Below are 14,536 nucleotides of genomic sequence, written 5' to 3' on the forward strand. Positions count from 1 at the left end.
GCAGAAAAAACTTTTTTTTTTTTTAAATTTCGAACTTTTGTGGGGGAGGTACCAGAAGGAGTTGCCGATATGTTCTATCTTAACATCAGATCTTGGGTTTATGAAAATATTGTAATGGGTGAAATTTTAAGACAATCGGCTTCTTGTATCAAATTTTATAAGACTTATAATTATTCAAAATTTTTACCCTTTGTGGAGGAGGTACTTGATGGAGTGGACCGATATTATCCATTTTTACACCTGACGTTTATCGTTTCTCTTTCTGTGCAAAAAATATATTTTTTTTAAAATTTCGAACTTTTGTGGGGGAGGTACCAGAAGGAGTGGACCAATATTGTCCATTTTCGCACAAGACCTAGCACTGACGCAAATATTAGGATTTGCAAAGTTGGACCAAATCGGATTATAGTTTCTCTTTCTGTGCAAAAAAAAAATATTTTTTTTTAAATTTCGACCATTTGTGGGGGAGGTACCAGAAGGAGTGGACCGATATTGCCCATCTCCGAAATCGATCTTAGTTTGACAAAAATATTACGATGTACCAAGTTTGGACCAAATCGGATACTCCCTAAGAGAGTTATCGTGCGCACCAGCCAGCCAGACAGACGGACGGATGGACGGACATCGCTAGATCGACTCCAAATGTTCTGAAACGGATTTGGTCCAAAGAGACTTAGGGTTTAAAACGGTTATTTCGACTAGGCACATTTTGACCGTATCAAATGATATATACCCTCTGTAGCCATATGGCTGAGGGTATAAAAAAAACTGAAACCTTCGAAATACCGAAAATTAGGAGGTATCATTATTTGGGGGCTATACCTAAACATGGACCAATATATTTCAATTTCAATACCATACATCCAAGAAAGAAACCTTAAAATTGATTCGAATTTTTTTAAATTCTTTGCCCTTACATGCATGCATACACATGTATACGGTTCTGTTTTTGTTTTTCCCAATCCAAGTTCAATTGATTTCACCGTCGTCGTCGTCTTCTCGTGAATGGTTTGTTGTTTCTTTTGTAATCGTTTGCATTTCTTCTTCATTTTCTTTGCCTTTCATGGCATACCGCTTATATCGTTTGTCCTTTCACAAATTGGACATCAACGTTTTGAAAGGACCAAGAAGCAACCACTCTGTGTTCGTTCGGCTTTTATAGATTTGACTTTGCAATGAATGACTGGACGGCTATTATCGACCCCATACTTGGCCACCAATTCTTGGCGAGCTTTTTCTTCCGTTATTTTTTTCTTGTTGTTGTTTGTTGGGCATGATGATATGTGAATGTTGATGCTTTTGAGTATTATCAACTTTTCATTATAGCCATTGCCTCTGCCTGCCTGCTGCCTTCCACGCTGGCATTCATTCATTTGGTCTGCCAGCTTTTTTACATTTTTCCATCATTTGTTTCAGACAAACTACATACATATGCTGATGTTGTTGGTTTTTTTTTTTGGTCGTATTATGTAGTTGTAGCTTTCATTCCTTTTCTATGCTGTCGTCTGAGTTTTAATCCCCTTCTTTTTTTCGTTTTTTTGTTCTTCTTCCTCTTTTCATCTTTTGTTCTGTTTTCTTTGCATGTGTCCTTAATTAAAGACATTCCGTGAATTGCTCCACAGCATGCTGGCACTGCAGAAACTCAAAGATGACAATGCCGCTGCCCTGTTCGATATGTTATTGAACAATGTCTGCTATGTCCTGGAGTATCGGGAGACGATATTGCATTTGTTAATGAACTACAATGAGACGCACAGTACCAAGTAAGTATTATTAAGTAAATATATATGTGTATCTATATCTAAATGTGTATGTGTATAGTGTCATAATGTAGATGTGTAAGAAGTATAAATAGAAAGGTGGTAAGTTATTTGGAAAGATGGAAGTATGTTACCCTATTTAAAAGATGACCAGTTTTTGGGAAAAATATATCTAGGGAACTTTAGAAAGAAACAAAGCACAAAAAATTCAGTACCCGTATTTTAATTTAATGATCTTAATTTCCTTGGGACTAGGTTTTTTTTTTATTAAGAAGAGGCTCAGGAGTTTTTCTATAGAGCAAAAAATCAGCAGAGTATAAGGACCATATTTGTATAGAGAAAAAAAAAAATCAGCAGTCCTTAGGGAATGTTCTTCTATAAAAAAATCAATAGTCCCCAGGGACAGTTCTCCTATAGAAAAAAAGACAAAAGTCCCTAGGGATTGTTCTTCTATAAAAAAAAAAATCGCAGCTCCCTAGGGACTTTTTTCCTATAGAAAAAATCATCAGTCCCTAGGGACTTATTCCTATAGAAAAAAATCACTAGTCCCTAGGGACTTATTCCTATAGAAAAAATCAACAGTCACTAGGGACATTTTTTCTAAAGAAAAAATCAACAGTCCCTAGGGACTTTTTTCTATGGAAAAAAATCAACAGTCCCTAGGGACTTTTTTTCTATAGAAAAAAATCAACAGTCCCTAGGGACTTTTTTTTTTTTGTAGAAAAAAATCAACAGTCCCTAGGGACTTTTTTTTCTATAGAAAAAAATCAACAGTCCCTAGGGACTTTTTTTTCTATAGAAAAAAATCAACAGTCCCTAGGGACTTTTTTTTCTATAGAAAAAAATCAACAGTCCCTAGGGACTTTTTTTCTATAGAAAAAAATCAACTGTCCCTAGGGACTTTTTTTTCTATAGAAAAAAATCAACAGTCCCTAGGGACTTTTTTTTCTATACAAAAAAATCAACAGTACCTAGGGACTTTTTTCTATAGAAAAAAATCAACAGTCCCTAGGGACTTTTTTTTCTATAGAAAAAAATCAACAGTCCCTAGGGACTTTTTTTTCTATACAAAAAAATCAACAGTCCCTAGGGACTTTTTTCTATAGAAAAAAATCAACAGTCCCTAGGGACTTTTTTTCCTATAGAAAAAAAATCAACAGTCCCTAGGGACTTTTTTTCCTATAGAAAAAAAATCAACAGTCCCTAGGGACTTTTTTTCTATAGAAAAAAATCAACAGTCCCTAGGGACTTTTTTTCTATAGAAAAAAATCAAGAGTTCCTAGGGACTTTTTTTCTATAGAAAAAAATCAAGAGTTCCTAAGGACTTTTTTTCTATAGAAAAAAATCATCAGTCCCTAGGGACTTTTTTTCTATAGAAAAAAATCATCAGTCCCTAGGGACTTTTTTTCTATAGAAAAAAATCATCAGTTCCTAGGGACTTTTTTTCTATAGAAAAAAATCATCAGTTCCTAGGGACTTTTTTTCTATAGAAAAAAATCATCAGTTCCTAGGGACTTTTTTTCTATAGAAAAAAATCATCAGTCCCTAGGGACTTTTTTTCTATAGAAAAAAATCACCTGGCCCTAGGGACTTTTTTCCTATAGAAAAAAATTACCTGGCCCTAGGGACTTTTTTCCTATAGAAAAAAAATCACCTGGCCCTAGGGACTTTTTTCCTATAGAAAAAAAATCACCTGGCCCTAGGGACTTTTTTCCTATAGAAAAAAATCAACTGGCCCTAGGGACCTTTTTCCTATAGAAAAAAATCACCTGGCCCTAGGGACTTTTTCCTATAGAAAAAAATCACCTGGTCCTAGGGACTTTTTTCCTATAGAAAAAATCACCTGGTCCTAGGGACTTTTTTCCTATAGAAAAAAATCACCTGGTCCTAGGGACTTTTTTCCTATAGAAAAAAATCACCTGGTCCTAGGGACTTTTTTCCTATAGAAAAAAATCACCTGGCCCTAGGGACTTTTTTCCTATAGAAAAAAATCACCTGGCATTAGGGACTTTTTTCCTATAGAAAAAAATCACCTGGCCCTAGGGACTTTTTTTCTATAGAAAAAAATCATCAGTCCCTAGGGACTTTTTTTCTATAGAAAAAAATCATCAGTCCCTAGGGACTTTTTTTCTATAGAAAAAAATCATCAGTCCCTAGGGACTTTTTTTCTATAGAAAAAAATCATCAGTCCCTAGGGACTTTTTTTCTATAGAAAACAATCATCAGTCCCTAGGGACTTTTTGTCTATAGAAAAAAATCATCAGTCCCTAGGGACTTTTTTTCTATAGAAAAAAATCATCAGTTCCCAGGGACTTTTTTTCTATAGAAAAAAATCATCAGTTCCTAGGGACTTTTTTTCTATAGAAAAAAATCATCAGTTCCTAGGGACTTTTTTTCTATAGAAAAAAATCATCAGTCCCTAGGGACTTTTTTTTCTATAGAAAAAAATCATCAGTTCCTAGGGACTTTTTTTCTATAGAAAAAAATCATCAGTTCCTAGGGACTTTTTTTCTATAGAAAAAAATCATCAGTTCCTAGGGACTTTTTTTCTATAGAAAAAAATCATCAGTCCCTAGGGACTTTTTTTCTATAGAAAAAAATCATCAGTCCCTAGGGACTTTTTTTCTATAGAAAAAAATCATCAGTCCCTAGGGACTTTTTTTCTATAGAAAAAAATCATCAGTCCCTAGGGACTTTTTTTCTATAGAAAAAAATCATCAGTCCCTAGGGACTTTTTTTCTATAGAAAAAAATCATCAGTCCCTAGGGACTTTTTTTCTATAGAAAAAAATCATCAGTCCCTAGGGACTTTTTTTCTATAGAAAAAAATCATCAGTTCCTAGGGACTTTTTTTCTATAGAAAAAAATCATCAGTTCCTAGGGACTTTTTTTCTATAGAAAAAAATCATCAGTTCCTAGGGACTTTTTTTCTATAGAAAAAAATCATCAGTTCCTAGGGACTTTTTTTCTATAGAAAAAAATCATCAGTCCCTAGGGACTTTTTTTCTATAGAAAAAAAATCACCTGGCCCTAGGGACTTTTTTCCTATAGAAAAAAATCACCTGGCCCTAGGGACTTTTTTCCTATAGAAAAAAATCACCTGGCCCTAGGGACTTTTTTCCTATAGAAAAAAAATCACCTGGCCCTAGGGACTTTTTTCCTATAGAAAAAAAATCACCTGGCCCTAGGGACTTTTTTTCTATAGAAAAAAATCATCAGTCCCTAGGGACTTTTTTTCTATAGAAAAAAATCATCAGTCCCTAGGGACTTTTTTTCTATAGAAAAAAATCATCAGTCCCTAGGGACTTTTTTTCTATAGAAAAAAATCATCAGTTCCTAGGGACTTTTTTTCTATAGAAAAAAATCATCAGTTCCTAGGGACTTTTTTTCTATAGAAAAAAATCATCAGTTCCTAGGGACTTTTTTTCTATAGAAAAAAATCACCTGGCCCTAGGGACTTTTTTCCTATAGAAAAAAAATCACCTGGCCCTAGGGACTTTTTTCCTATAGAAAAAAAATCACCTGGCCCTAGGGACTTTTTTCCTATAGAAAAAAATCAACTGGCCCTAGGGACCTTTTTCCTATAGAAAAAAATCACCTGGCCCTAGGGACTTTTTCCTATAGAAAAAAATCACCTGGTCCTAGGGACTTTTTTCCTATAGAAAAAAATCACCTGGTCCTAGGGACTTTTTTCCTATAGAAAAAAATCACCTGGTCCTAGGGACTTTTTTCCTATAGAAAAAAATCACCTGGTCCTAGGGACTTTTTTCCTATAGAAAAAAATCACCTGGTCCTAGGGACTTTTTTCCTATAGAAAAAAATCACCTGGTCCTAGGGACTTTTTTCCTATAGAAAAAAATCACCTGGCCCTAGGGACTTTTTTCCTATAGAAAAAAATCACCTATCCCTAGGGACTTTTTTCCTATAGAAAAAAATCACCTGGCCCTAGGGACTTTTTTCCTATAGAAAAAAATCACCTGGCCCTAGGGACTTTTTTCCTATAGAAAAAAATCACCTGGCCCTAGGGACTTTTTTCCTATAGAAAAAAATCACCTGGCCCTAGGGACTTTTTTCCTATAGAAAAAAATCACCTGGCCCTAGGGACTTTTTTCCTATAGAAAAAAATCAACTGGCCCTAGGGACTTTTTTCCTATAGAAAAAAATCACCAGTCCCAAGGGACTTTTTTTTCTATAGAAAAAAATCAACAGTCCCTAGGGACTTTTTTTTCTATAGAAGAAAATCAACAGTCCCTAGGGACTTTTTTTCTGTAGAAAAAAATCAACAGTCCCCAGGGACTTTTTTTCTATAGAAAAAAATCAACAGTCCCTAGGGTCTTTTTTCCTCTGAACAAAAAGTCAATAGTCTCTAAGGACCTTCTTCCTACAATCAAAAAATTTTTACCCGGGCATCCAAATTTTCCATCACTCCTAACATGTTGCATCCTATGTAGGAGTCAATTTTTCATAGAATATGATATAGCACAAAATGAACATGAACATGCATGTTTTTAACACTAGCAAAAATCAAAAGAGACTCTATTGCATGGAGATGAAGTAGAGAAATACCATCACATATTTGCTAGGACCGACATGCAAGGCTATCTAGTCATGCACACTGGCATACTATAGGACAATGTCCGAAGAAGTGAAGTCCTCTATGCTTCCTCCGAGTTGGCAGAGAAGGAAACAGTATAGCAAAAGAGGGAGGCGAAAAAAAAAACAACTACAGACATTTTCCTTAAATGGTTTGAGGTTTTGATACTTTTTTTATTTTCAAATTACTTTGCTAAAATCCAGTCATAGATAGAAGGACAAATTATTGCAATGGTATGCATAGCATCCAATACATACATAAATACCTATACATTCTGCACTTACATACATGCATACTAACTCGATGACAATGGTGATAATTTTTGAGGTAGAGGATGGCATAACACCATCGAAGCTGAAGTAAATGAGTGTATTTGACTTTTAGTATCGTCCACTTTCTTTTATAATAGGATTATTTACAGTTTTTGATGAATGGTGATGAGATGAGAGTGGGAGGGCTTAAGGTGGTCAAGAACTGTTGATGGTAATCTGAACTCCTCTACAGAGTCTCAAACATCGAACGTGCCTGCCGATTGTTTAAATATTGGTCCTACACTTTCATCGGAGCAAATACATCCTCATCACTCTTCCCTTGTGTCCCTCTCTGTTTTTTCTTAAGTCACTCAACCATGGACGATGTCAATGTCTGGAGTGTTTTGAACTCTGATGAATAGTTTATTGTCCTGTTGGTATTGCCTTGCCCGTATTGTAGACTAATAATGTTCAATTTAAAAGTGTAATTCTTCAATGGTAGAGAAAGGGAGGTCCTTCGAAGCCAGCTCGAATGACTGGCATCTTCCTTCTCACACCAAAAACGTCTGGCATATTTGATTTTTATAATGAAAAAAAAAAAAAAAAAAAACAGGGATCAATTGGGTTGACATTCCCACCCACAAACTCGCATCGAAGTTACTTGCCTCTATGAAGGGGAATTCTGCTCTCTTTTTTATTAGTCTTAATAATGTTATGACGTGCTCTAGCATAAAATTATTTTATTATGAGATTTTTTGTTTTACAGACTCCCAATTTACAGCTGGATTATTTACCTTCATCGTCATCATCATCACCATCATCGTAGTGACAATCATCCTTAGATAATGAGAATTCATTTCTTTAGTCATATTGTCTCTCTGGTGCTTTTTGGCCGGATTCGGAAAGTAGGAATGCCATGTGGGACATCTTCTTGCATAGAAGAAACCCAGGTGGGCTTCTCGTTTATAGAGAAGGCCAGGGGATATTTTCGTATAGAAGAAGACCATAGTGGATTCTCTTGTATAGAAGAATATCAACGGAATTCATTTCGAAGAAGACCTGAGGGTCTTCACATATCAAAAACGACATGGATCCTTTAGAAGGAGGCCAGAGGGTCTTCTCGTACCAGAGGGCCTTCTCGTCTAGAAGAAGATTAGAGGGTCGTTATGTCTATCTAGTTTTCTTCTTCGAGAATATCTTCTAGTCTTCAGCGATACGAAAAGACTTTCAATGCTACAGCGATACAAGAAGACCCCCCGGTCTTCTTCGATACGAGAAGACCCTCTGGCCTTCTTCGATAAAAAAATACCCTCTGGCCTTCTTCGGTAAAAAAAATAACCCTGGTCCTCTTCGATACGAGAATAACCTCTAGTCTTTAGCGATACGAGAGTATCTTCTGATCTTCCTCGATACGAGAATACCCTCTAGTCTTCAGCGATACGAGAAGACCCACTAGTCTTCAGCGATATACGGAGACTCTCTGGTCTTCTTCGTTACGAGAAGACCCTATGGTCTTCTTCGATACGAGAATACCCTCGGTCTTCTTCGATACGAGAATACCCCCTTGTCTTCTTATATACGAGAAGGCGCTCCGGTCTTCTTCGATAGAAGAACACCCTCTTGTATTCTTCGAAAAAAAAGGCGCTCTGGTCTTGTTCCATACAAGAATACCCTCTGGTGTTTTTCGGTACAAGAAGACCCTGTTGTCTTCGTCGATACAAGAAGGCTCTCTCATCTTTTTCTATACAAGAAGACCCTCGGATCTTCTTCTATGCAGGAAGACATACTGGTCTTCTTCGATAGAAGAACTAACTCTGATCCTCTTCGATCGAAGAACACCCTCTGGTCTTCTTCGATACGGGGAGATCCTCTGGTATTCTTCGATACGAGAATACCCTCCGGTCTTCTCCGTATTTATGTCTATCTAGTTTTCTTCGTCGAGAATATCTTCTAGTCTTCATCGATACAAGAAGTTCCTCCTGTCTTCTTCGATACGAGAAGAGGCTCTTGTCTTTTTCGATGCGAGGAGATCCTTTGGTCTTCCTCGTTACGAGGAGATCCTCTGGTCCTCTTCGATTGAAGAACATCGTCTGATTCTCTCCGATAGAAGAATGCCCTCTGGCGTTCTTCGAAACAAGAGGACCCTCTGGTCTTCTTCGATACGAGAGTACCTCCTGGTCTTCTTCGATAAGAGAATACTCTCTGCTCTTCTGCGATACGAGAAGACCCTTTGATCTTCTTTCATACGAGAAGACGCTCTTGTCTTTTTCGATACGAGAAGACCCTTTTCTTTTATGAGAAACCCCTTAACACTCTTATTCGAAAAAAATTTTTATCGTATTGTAAATCGTAATCCCTAATGCCAAAATCATAAAAAAATGTGTCAGCAAAGTTAAATTTTTTTGAGAAAAATTCTTTGAAACTCTTTTTTAGTAACAAAAACATATTTGCCAACTAATTTAATTGTAATGCAAATATTGATTTTAGTTGCTTGCTTCTTCTTCTTCAAAGACAACAAAGCACACAAGAATCGCTCAAAAGCAAAGCAATGGGTTTTTCTTCCAATCCGTTATTGATGTGATTTATCATTGTAATGGTTGTTGTCATTTTCAATTAGTTTTCTTCAAAAGCAGGAGATAACAAGCACTTGAATAGCAGCAGATGGGTTGTTTGTATTTCTGATCAATTATCCGTGTGACATAATATTGATGTGTCCTGCAGGTTGAATTGGTTGGATTAGGGAGGATAGCAGTTTACATTTGCTTCATAGCTTATCGATGTTTCTTCTCTAGTTTTCAATTAATTTTAGTCTGATAAATTGTAACACATTGGTATTTAAGTGAGCTATTCGGCTATTCTTTTTTCGAGCTGGCGTAGCCCTTAGGACTGCCCCTTTTCTGTACCCAACAGGGTCCCCTGTCCAACAGGAATTATCCAATTACCATTTCAAACGTAACATTTTTCGAGAACAAATACAAACGTAACCCAAAAGTCAAATACGTTGTACAAATGAATACAAAACAGTTGCGCGCTGCATACTTTCAGGCGCCGAATAAAAATAAAACATATGATTATTGTGCATTTCAAATTAAAACGTTCCTCTTATCTGTGACACTTTGAAAGGCAATTGATTGCGGAACCAACCAACCAACAACTGCTTATCAGACTAGAAAATTTATGTTCAATAAACAAATTATCCAATTTTGTCAGAGCATGGACATCAATGTGGTTTTCATGGCAGCATTGTCTGCTTATTTCCACCTGGATATTTAGGAAACTTTGACATTACATTTCCAATTAAAATCACACATCAATAAACTGTCAATTTAATACATTTTGTGTCGGTCGATTTTCCTCTCCCTCTCTCTCTCCCTATCTGGCTGTGAAAGGCAATTACATAACAACAAGTGATCATTATGTGAATAATCAAAAAAAAAAAAAAAGCTAAAAAAATGGAACACACACACTCACAAACTACAAAATCAAATGGCAAACAATTATTGCACTGCAAATTACACTTCAATTTAGTTGGTCGGTCACTGTCATCCAGTCACAGAGTGAGTGTTGATTAAATTACATTTACAAAAGTGTATATTGAATTTATTACATTCATTTATAGAATTTACTATGGAAATAAAAACGAATGGGATTTTTAGGGGGAGTCAGGGTAAGGGGTAGCTGTGAAGTTATATTGGGTATGTCGACTGTCACATAATCATTGCTTGTTTGTGTGACAATCAATTTGAAACATATACATATATGTGTAAGAGCACATCAACTCTCACACACCCATAAATACTTATATATACACATGTGTGTGTGTGTGTGCCTGGCCACACTATCAAACAGTTCATCATATGAATACTAAATAGTAGAAAAATCAAATGCAATTGTATTGAATTTGTGCATGGCATCATCAATTGCATTTACGACAAACATTTGCTAAATGCATTGCAACAAACATACAGGTGTAGGTGTACATGTGTGTGTGTGCGAATCTATTCACATATATTTATTGGCACAGAGACGTTACCCAGTTAAAATTATTATTTTAATTTATACATATTTTAATTTACCAAATTCGACGGACTTCATGGGAAAAGGCTTGATGTGTTAAAATAAACGTGAAATTGGGTACAACCTGATTATAGCAATTTCTGTGGGGGAGAAAATCTTTCGACCGAAGTGAGGTTGCTGGTATTAGGTCAGAAAAAACAAAACTTCAAAAGGATTGTAAATTCCTACAATAATTTCTAATTTTATGGTCCTTTGTAAATGTAAGTATATGTTGGATTCCCTTCATATTATGCTTGTACTCGCAAGTGCCCGCTACGTCCGCTTATAATTTATAATTCGTTCCCACAGTTCCTGTTAGGCATTTTTATACCCTCCACCATAGTATGGAGGGTATATTAAGTTTGTCATTCTGTTTGTAACACCTCGAAATATGCATTTTAGATCCCACAAAGTATCTATATTCTTTATCGGCATAAAATTCTATGTCGATTTATCGATGGTAAAGTAGGTTGATAAAATTTTACTCAAATATATATTATGTCTTCAGGACTTTTGGTATTGAAAATACTCCATGTGGGTCCAAGTTTTGGTATAGTCCCCATATAATGGTACCTCCATATTTTCGGTGTTTTGGTGATTTAAGTGACATTATTCACCGGAAATGTTTCAAGTTTGGTGTTTGAAGTTCGTAATGAATACTACACCCTAAGACAGAAAATTGTCTGTGCAGGTCCATGTCTTCGTATAGCCCCCATATAACGGTACCTCCCGATATTCGGTATTTTGATGATTTTAGCGACATTATTCACCGGAATTGTTTCAAATTTGGTATTTGAAGTTCGTAATGGATACTACATTCTAAGTCAAAAAATGAGCCATGTAGGTCCACGTCTTCGTATAGCCCCCATATAACGGTACCCCCCGATATTCGGTATTTTGATGATTTTAGCGACATTATTTACCAGAATCGTTTCAAATTTGGTATTTGAAGTGCGTAATGGATACTGCAGCATAAAACAGAAAATGGACCATGTAGGTCCACGTCTTCGTATAGTCCCGATATAGAGTTACTTCCCGATATTTGGTATTTTGATGATTTTAGCGACATTATTCACCGGAAATATTTCAAGCTTGATATTTGAAATTCGCAATAGATAATACAGCCTAAGACAGAAAATTGTCTGTGCAGGTCCACGTCTTCGTATAGCCCCCATATAACGGTACCTCCCGATATACGGTATTTTGATGATTTTAGCGACATTATTCACCTGAATCGTTTCAAATTTGGTATTTGAAGTTCGTAGTGGATTCTACAATATATGACAGAAAATTGTCTGTGCAGATCCACGTCTTGGTATAGCCCCCATATAATACATTGAGTTACATTATTCACCGATTTTTCGCATTTGAATATTGTAATGGCTTATGGAAAAGTTGCCTATGCAGGTCCACTGGGTCCTATAGACCCTAATATAAGGGTCTATACATTCGGTATTTTTAAAATTTTAACAGAATTTTTAACGGACTTTATTTTTTTCAAAATTGCCAAATTCGTTCCAAATGGCGGTGGGTATTCATACTCAAAATGCACATTTTTAGAACTGATTTGCAATCCCGTGCCATATCTCAATATCCAAAAACTATAGTACGCATTTCCAAATCCAGCTCTTTCTCTAAACTACAAACACCAATATATCAGTTTAGTAGCACTTAGTTCTTTTCGTACTGTTAAAGTACGTTCAGTTCCAGATACCAACAAAGACCTCAATATTAAATTTAAAGATTCTTGACTTATTAATTCACCTAATACCAAATATAGTACCATATTGTACTTATCGTACAATTAAAGTACACTTTCCCAAGACCATCTCCATATGTCCAGGCTACAAATGAACAGTGACACTAATACCAATTCTTAGATTTTTTTCGGGCACTTGTAGCACACACATCCAAACAACCTATTTATCGCAACCCAAACAACCACAGAGACCGCAACACAAAATTCCAGCTTCATCCGTTCACCCTAAACTAAACAATTTTAAATATAGTACAGTTTAATACAGTTCGCACACTTAGTACATATTAACGAAACCACCTCTATATCTCAATTCCAGATGCCAACAGAGACGTCAATATCAAATTTAAGGATTTCAGCTCTAGTCCTTTAACGAATACCAAATTTAGCACCAGTTAGATCTTTTCATACATATATAGTACGCATTTCCAAAAACATCTCCATATGTCCAGGCTATACATGAACAGCGACCCTAATCCAAAATTCAGATTTCAGGCACTAACTGTTCATCCAATACCAAATTGTACCAAATATAGTACCATTTAGTATTTTTCGTGCACATAACAAAATTTTTCGAAAACTACCCCCGTATCTCAATCTTACACTCCGCCAGTAACGTTAATTTCTAATTTCAGGATTTCAGTTGCATCTGTCTAACATTATACGAAATGGCAGTATATTTAGCACTTGTCGTACATTAGTAGTGCATATTTTCAAAATTTATTTTTTTACATCCATCATAGACCCTATCTGTGACCCTAAATCCAAATCGTACCGTTCTATTATGAATTTCCAAAAACCCAGTCTTATCTGACAACTTCCAAGAGTGACTCTCCCAAAATTAACTAAATTAATAACCAGACAATTGATTTTCCCTCTCGCAACTTTGTTTGCTGGTACATTTAACTCCAATACACTCTCGCATAAATCTCATTTGATTACATAGTATAAATTGTATGTGTGTATGTATGTGTTGTAAGCACGTTCATTTCTCCGATACGTGCGACTCTTTGTATGTCGAGAGTTTATTACAATTTTTGTTCCACCAGTATGTTTGTATGTGTGTGTACGAATGTATCGATGGGTGTGTGTGTGTGTGTGCATGGATGATTGCAATTGTGTCTGTATAAAGCTCATTAACACAATTGGTAATACAATTGCACAGTTAAAAGACTATTGTCTGAATAAAACTTCGATACATTGATCCGCGCCAAGCGCCACCTCCTGGCCCCTGTGTTGTAGTTGGGTAGCATATTGATCTGACATCCATGATGTTCTCTAAAATTGAAACCGCATTGATTGAAGTGAGAACCAAAATGTGGTTTTATATAGTTGTTGTGTTTTTGGTGTTGGTTCGTGCTTTATTTTTTTGTTGTTGTTGGTATTGTCTAATAATTTCGTAGCATTGTTTAGATACAATAGAGAGATTGTTTTTATTTCTTGTGGTAGATATATCAAATAACTGGGTTAGTAAAAATAAAAATTAAAAAAAAACTTATAACAAATGTTATCGGATTCTACTTCAGAAATATACAGAATATCAGGATATTGTAAGAGAAAAAAGCATACTAGAGGAGGTATTGCTAAGGTACGCATTTCTCTTGTGTACTTCTGTTTAATGTTTTATACTTCAAGAGGACCTCACATATATATCTATTATAGTCCACTTAAAGGGTTTTACCTCAAAAAAAGTCCATCGATATTCAAAACGTCCCATCGGGATATTCAACATTTAAAAATATATATTGTCATTTAACGTGACTAATAAACGTCTTAATTATCCACAAAATTCGTACTTCTGTAAAAATAGTACTTTTTTGGTTGATTGATATGCTATAGAGAGTCTTTCGCTTGTACGCACATTACGATGGACAGCATTGTCTTTAAGGGCACTATGCTTTTCTCAGAAGCCTACTATGTTGCAAGATGTCTACCCATAAATAAACTACAGGGTGCGATAAAGAAATGCAACACAGTTAAACGCCATAATTTTAATATTTTTCTAAGTTTTATTGAATGAAAGCAAAAAATGTCGGAAATAGCATCAAATTTTAGAATAAGTTTAGATTTTTTCGAATTGGCACGAATTATGGCCTTCAAACTGCCAATGAAACCGTCAC

At 35.6% G+C, this 14,536-nt stretch overlaps 1 protein-coding gene across 1 annotated transcript in view; it reads left to right on the forward strand.

Annotated features, from left to right (window-relative positions):
- The window catches only part of LOC101888435 (protein timeless homolog), a 697,464-nt gene that overhangs the window by 96,933 nt on the left and 585,995 nt on the right, over positions 1 to 14,536 (forward strand). Inside the window, exon 7 of the mRNA XM_059128021.1 lies at positions 1,600 to 1,763. Within this exon, the coding sequence (XP_058984004.1) occupies positions 1,600 to 1,763 (164 nt within the window). The remainder of the gene's footprint in view (positions 1 to 1,599; positions 1,764 to 14,536) is intronic.

This window comes from Musca domestica, unplaced genomic scaffold (assembly GCF_030504385.1).
Source record: "Musca domestica strain aabys unplaced genomic scaffold, Musca_domestica.polishedcontigs.V.1.1 49, whole genome shotgun sequence".
NCBI lineage: Eukaryota > Metazoa > Arthropoda > Insecta > Diptera > Muscidae > Musca > Musca domestica.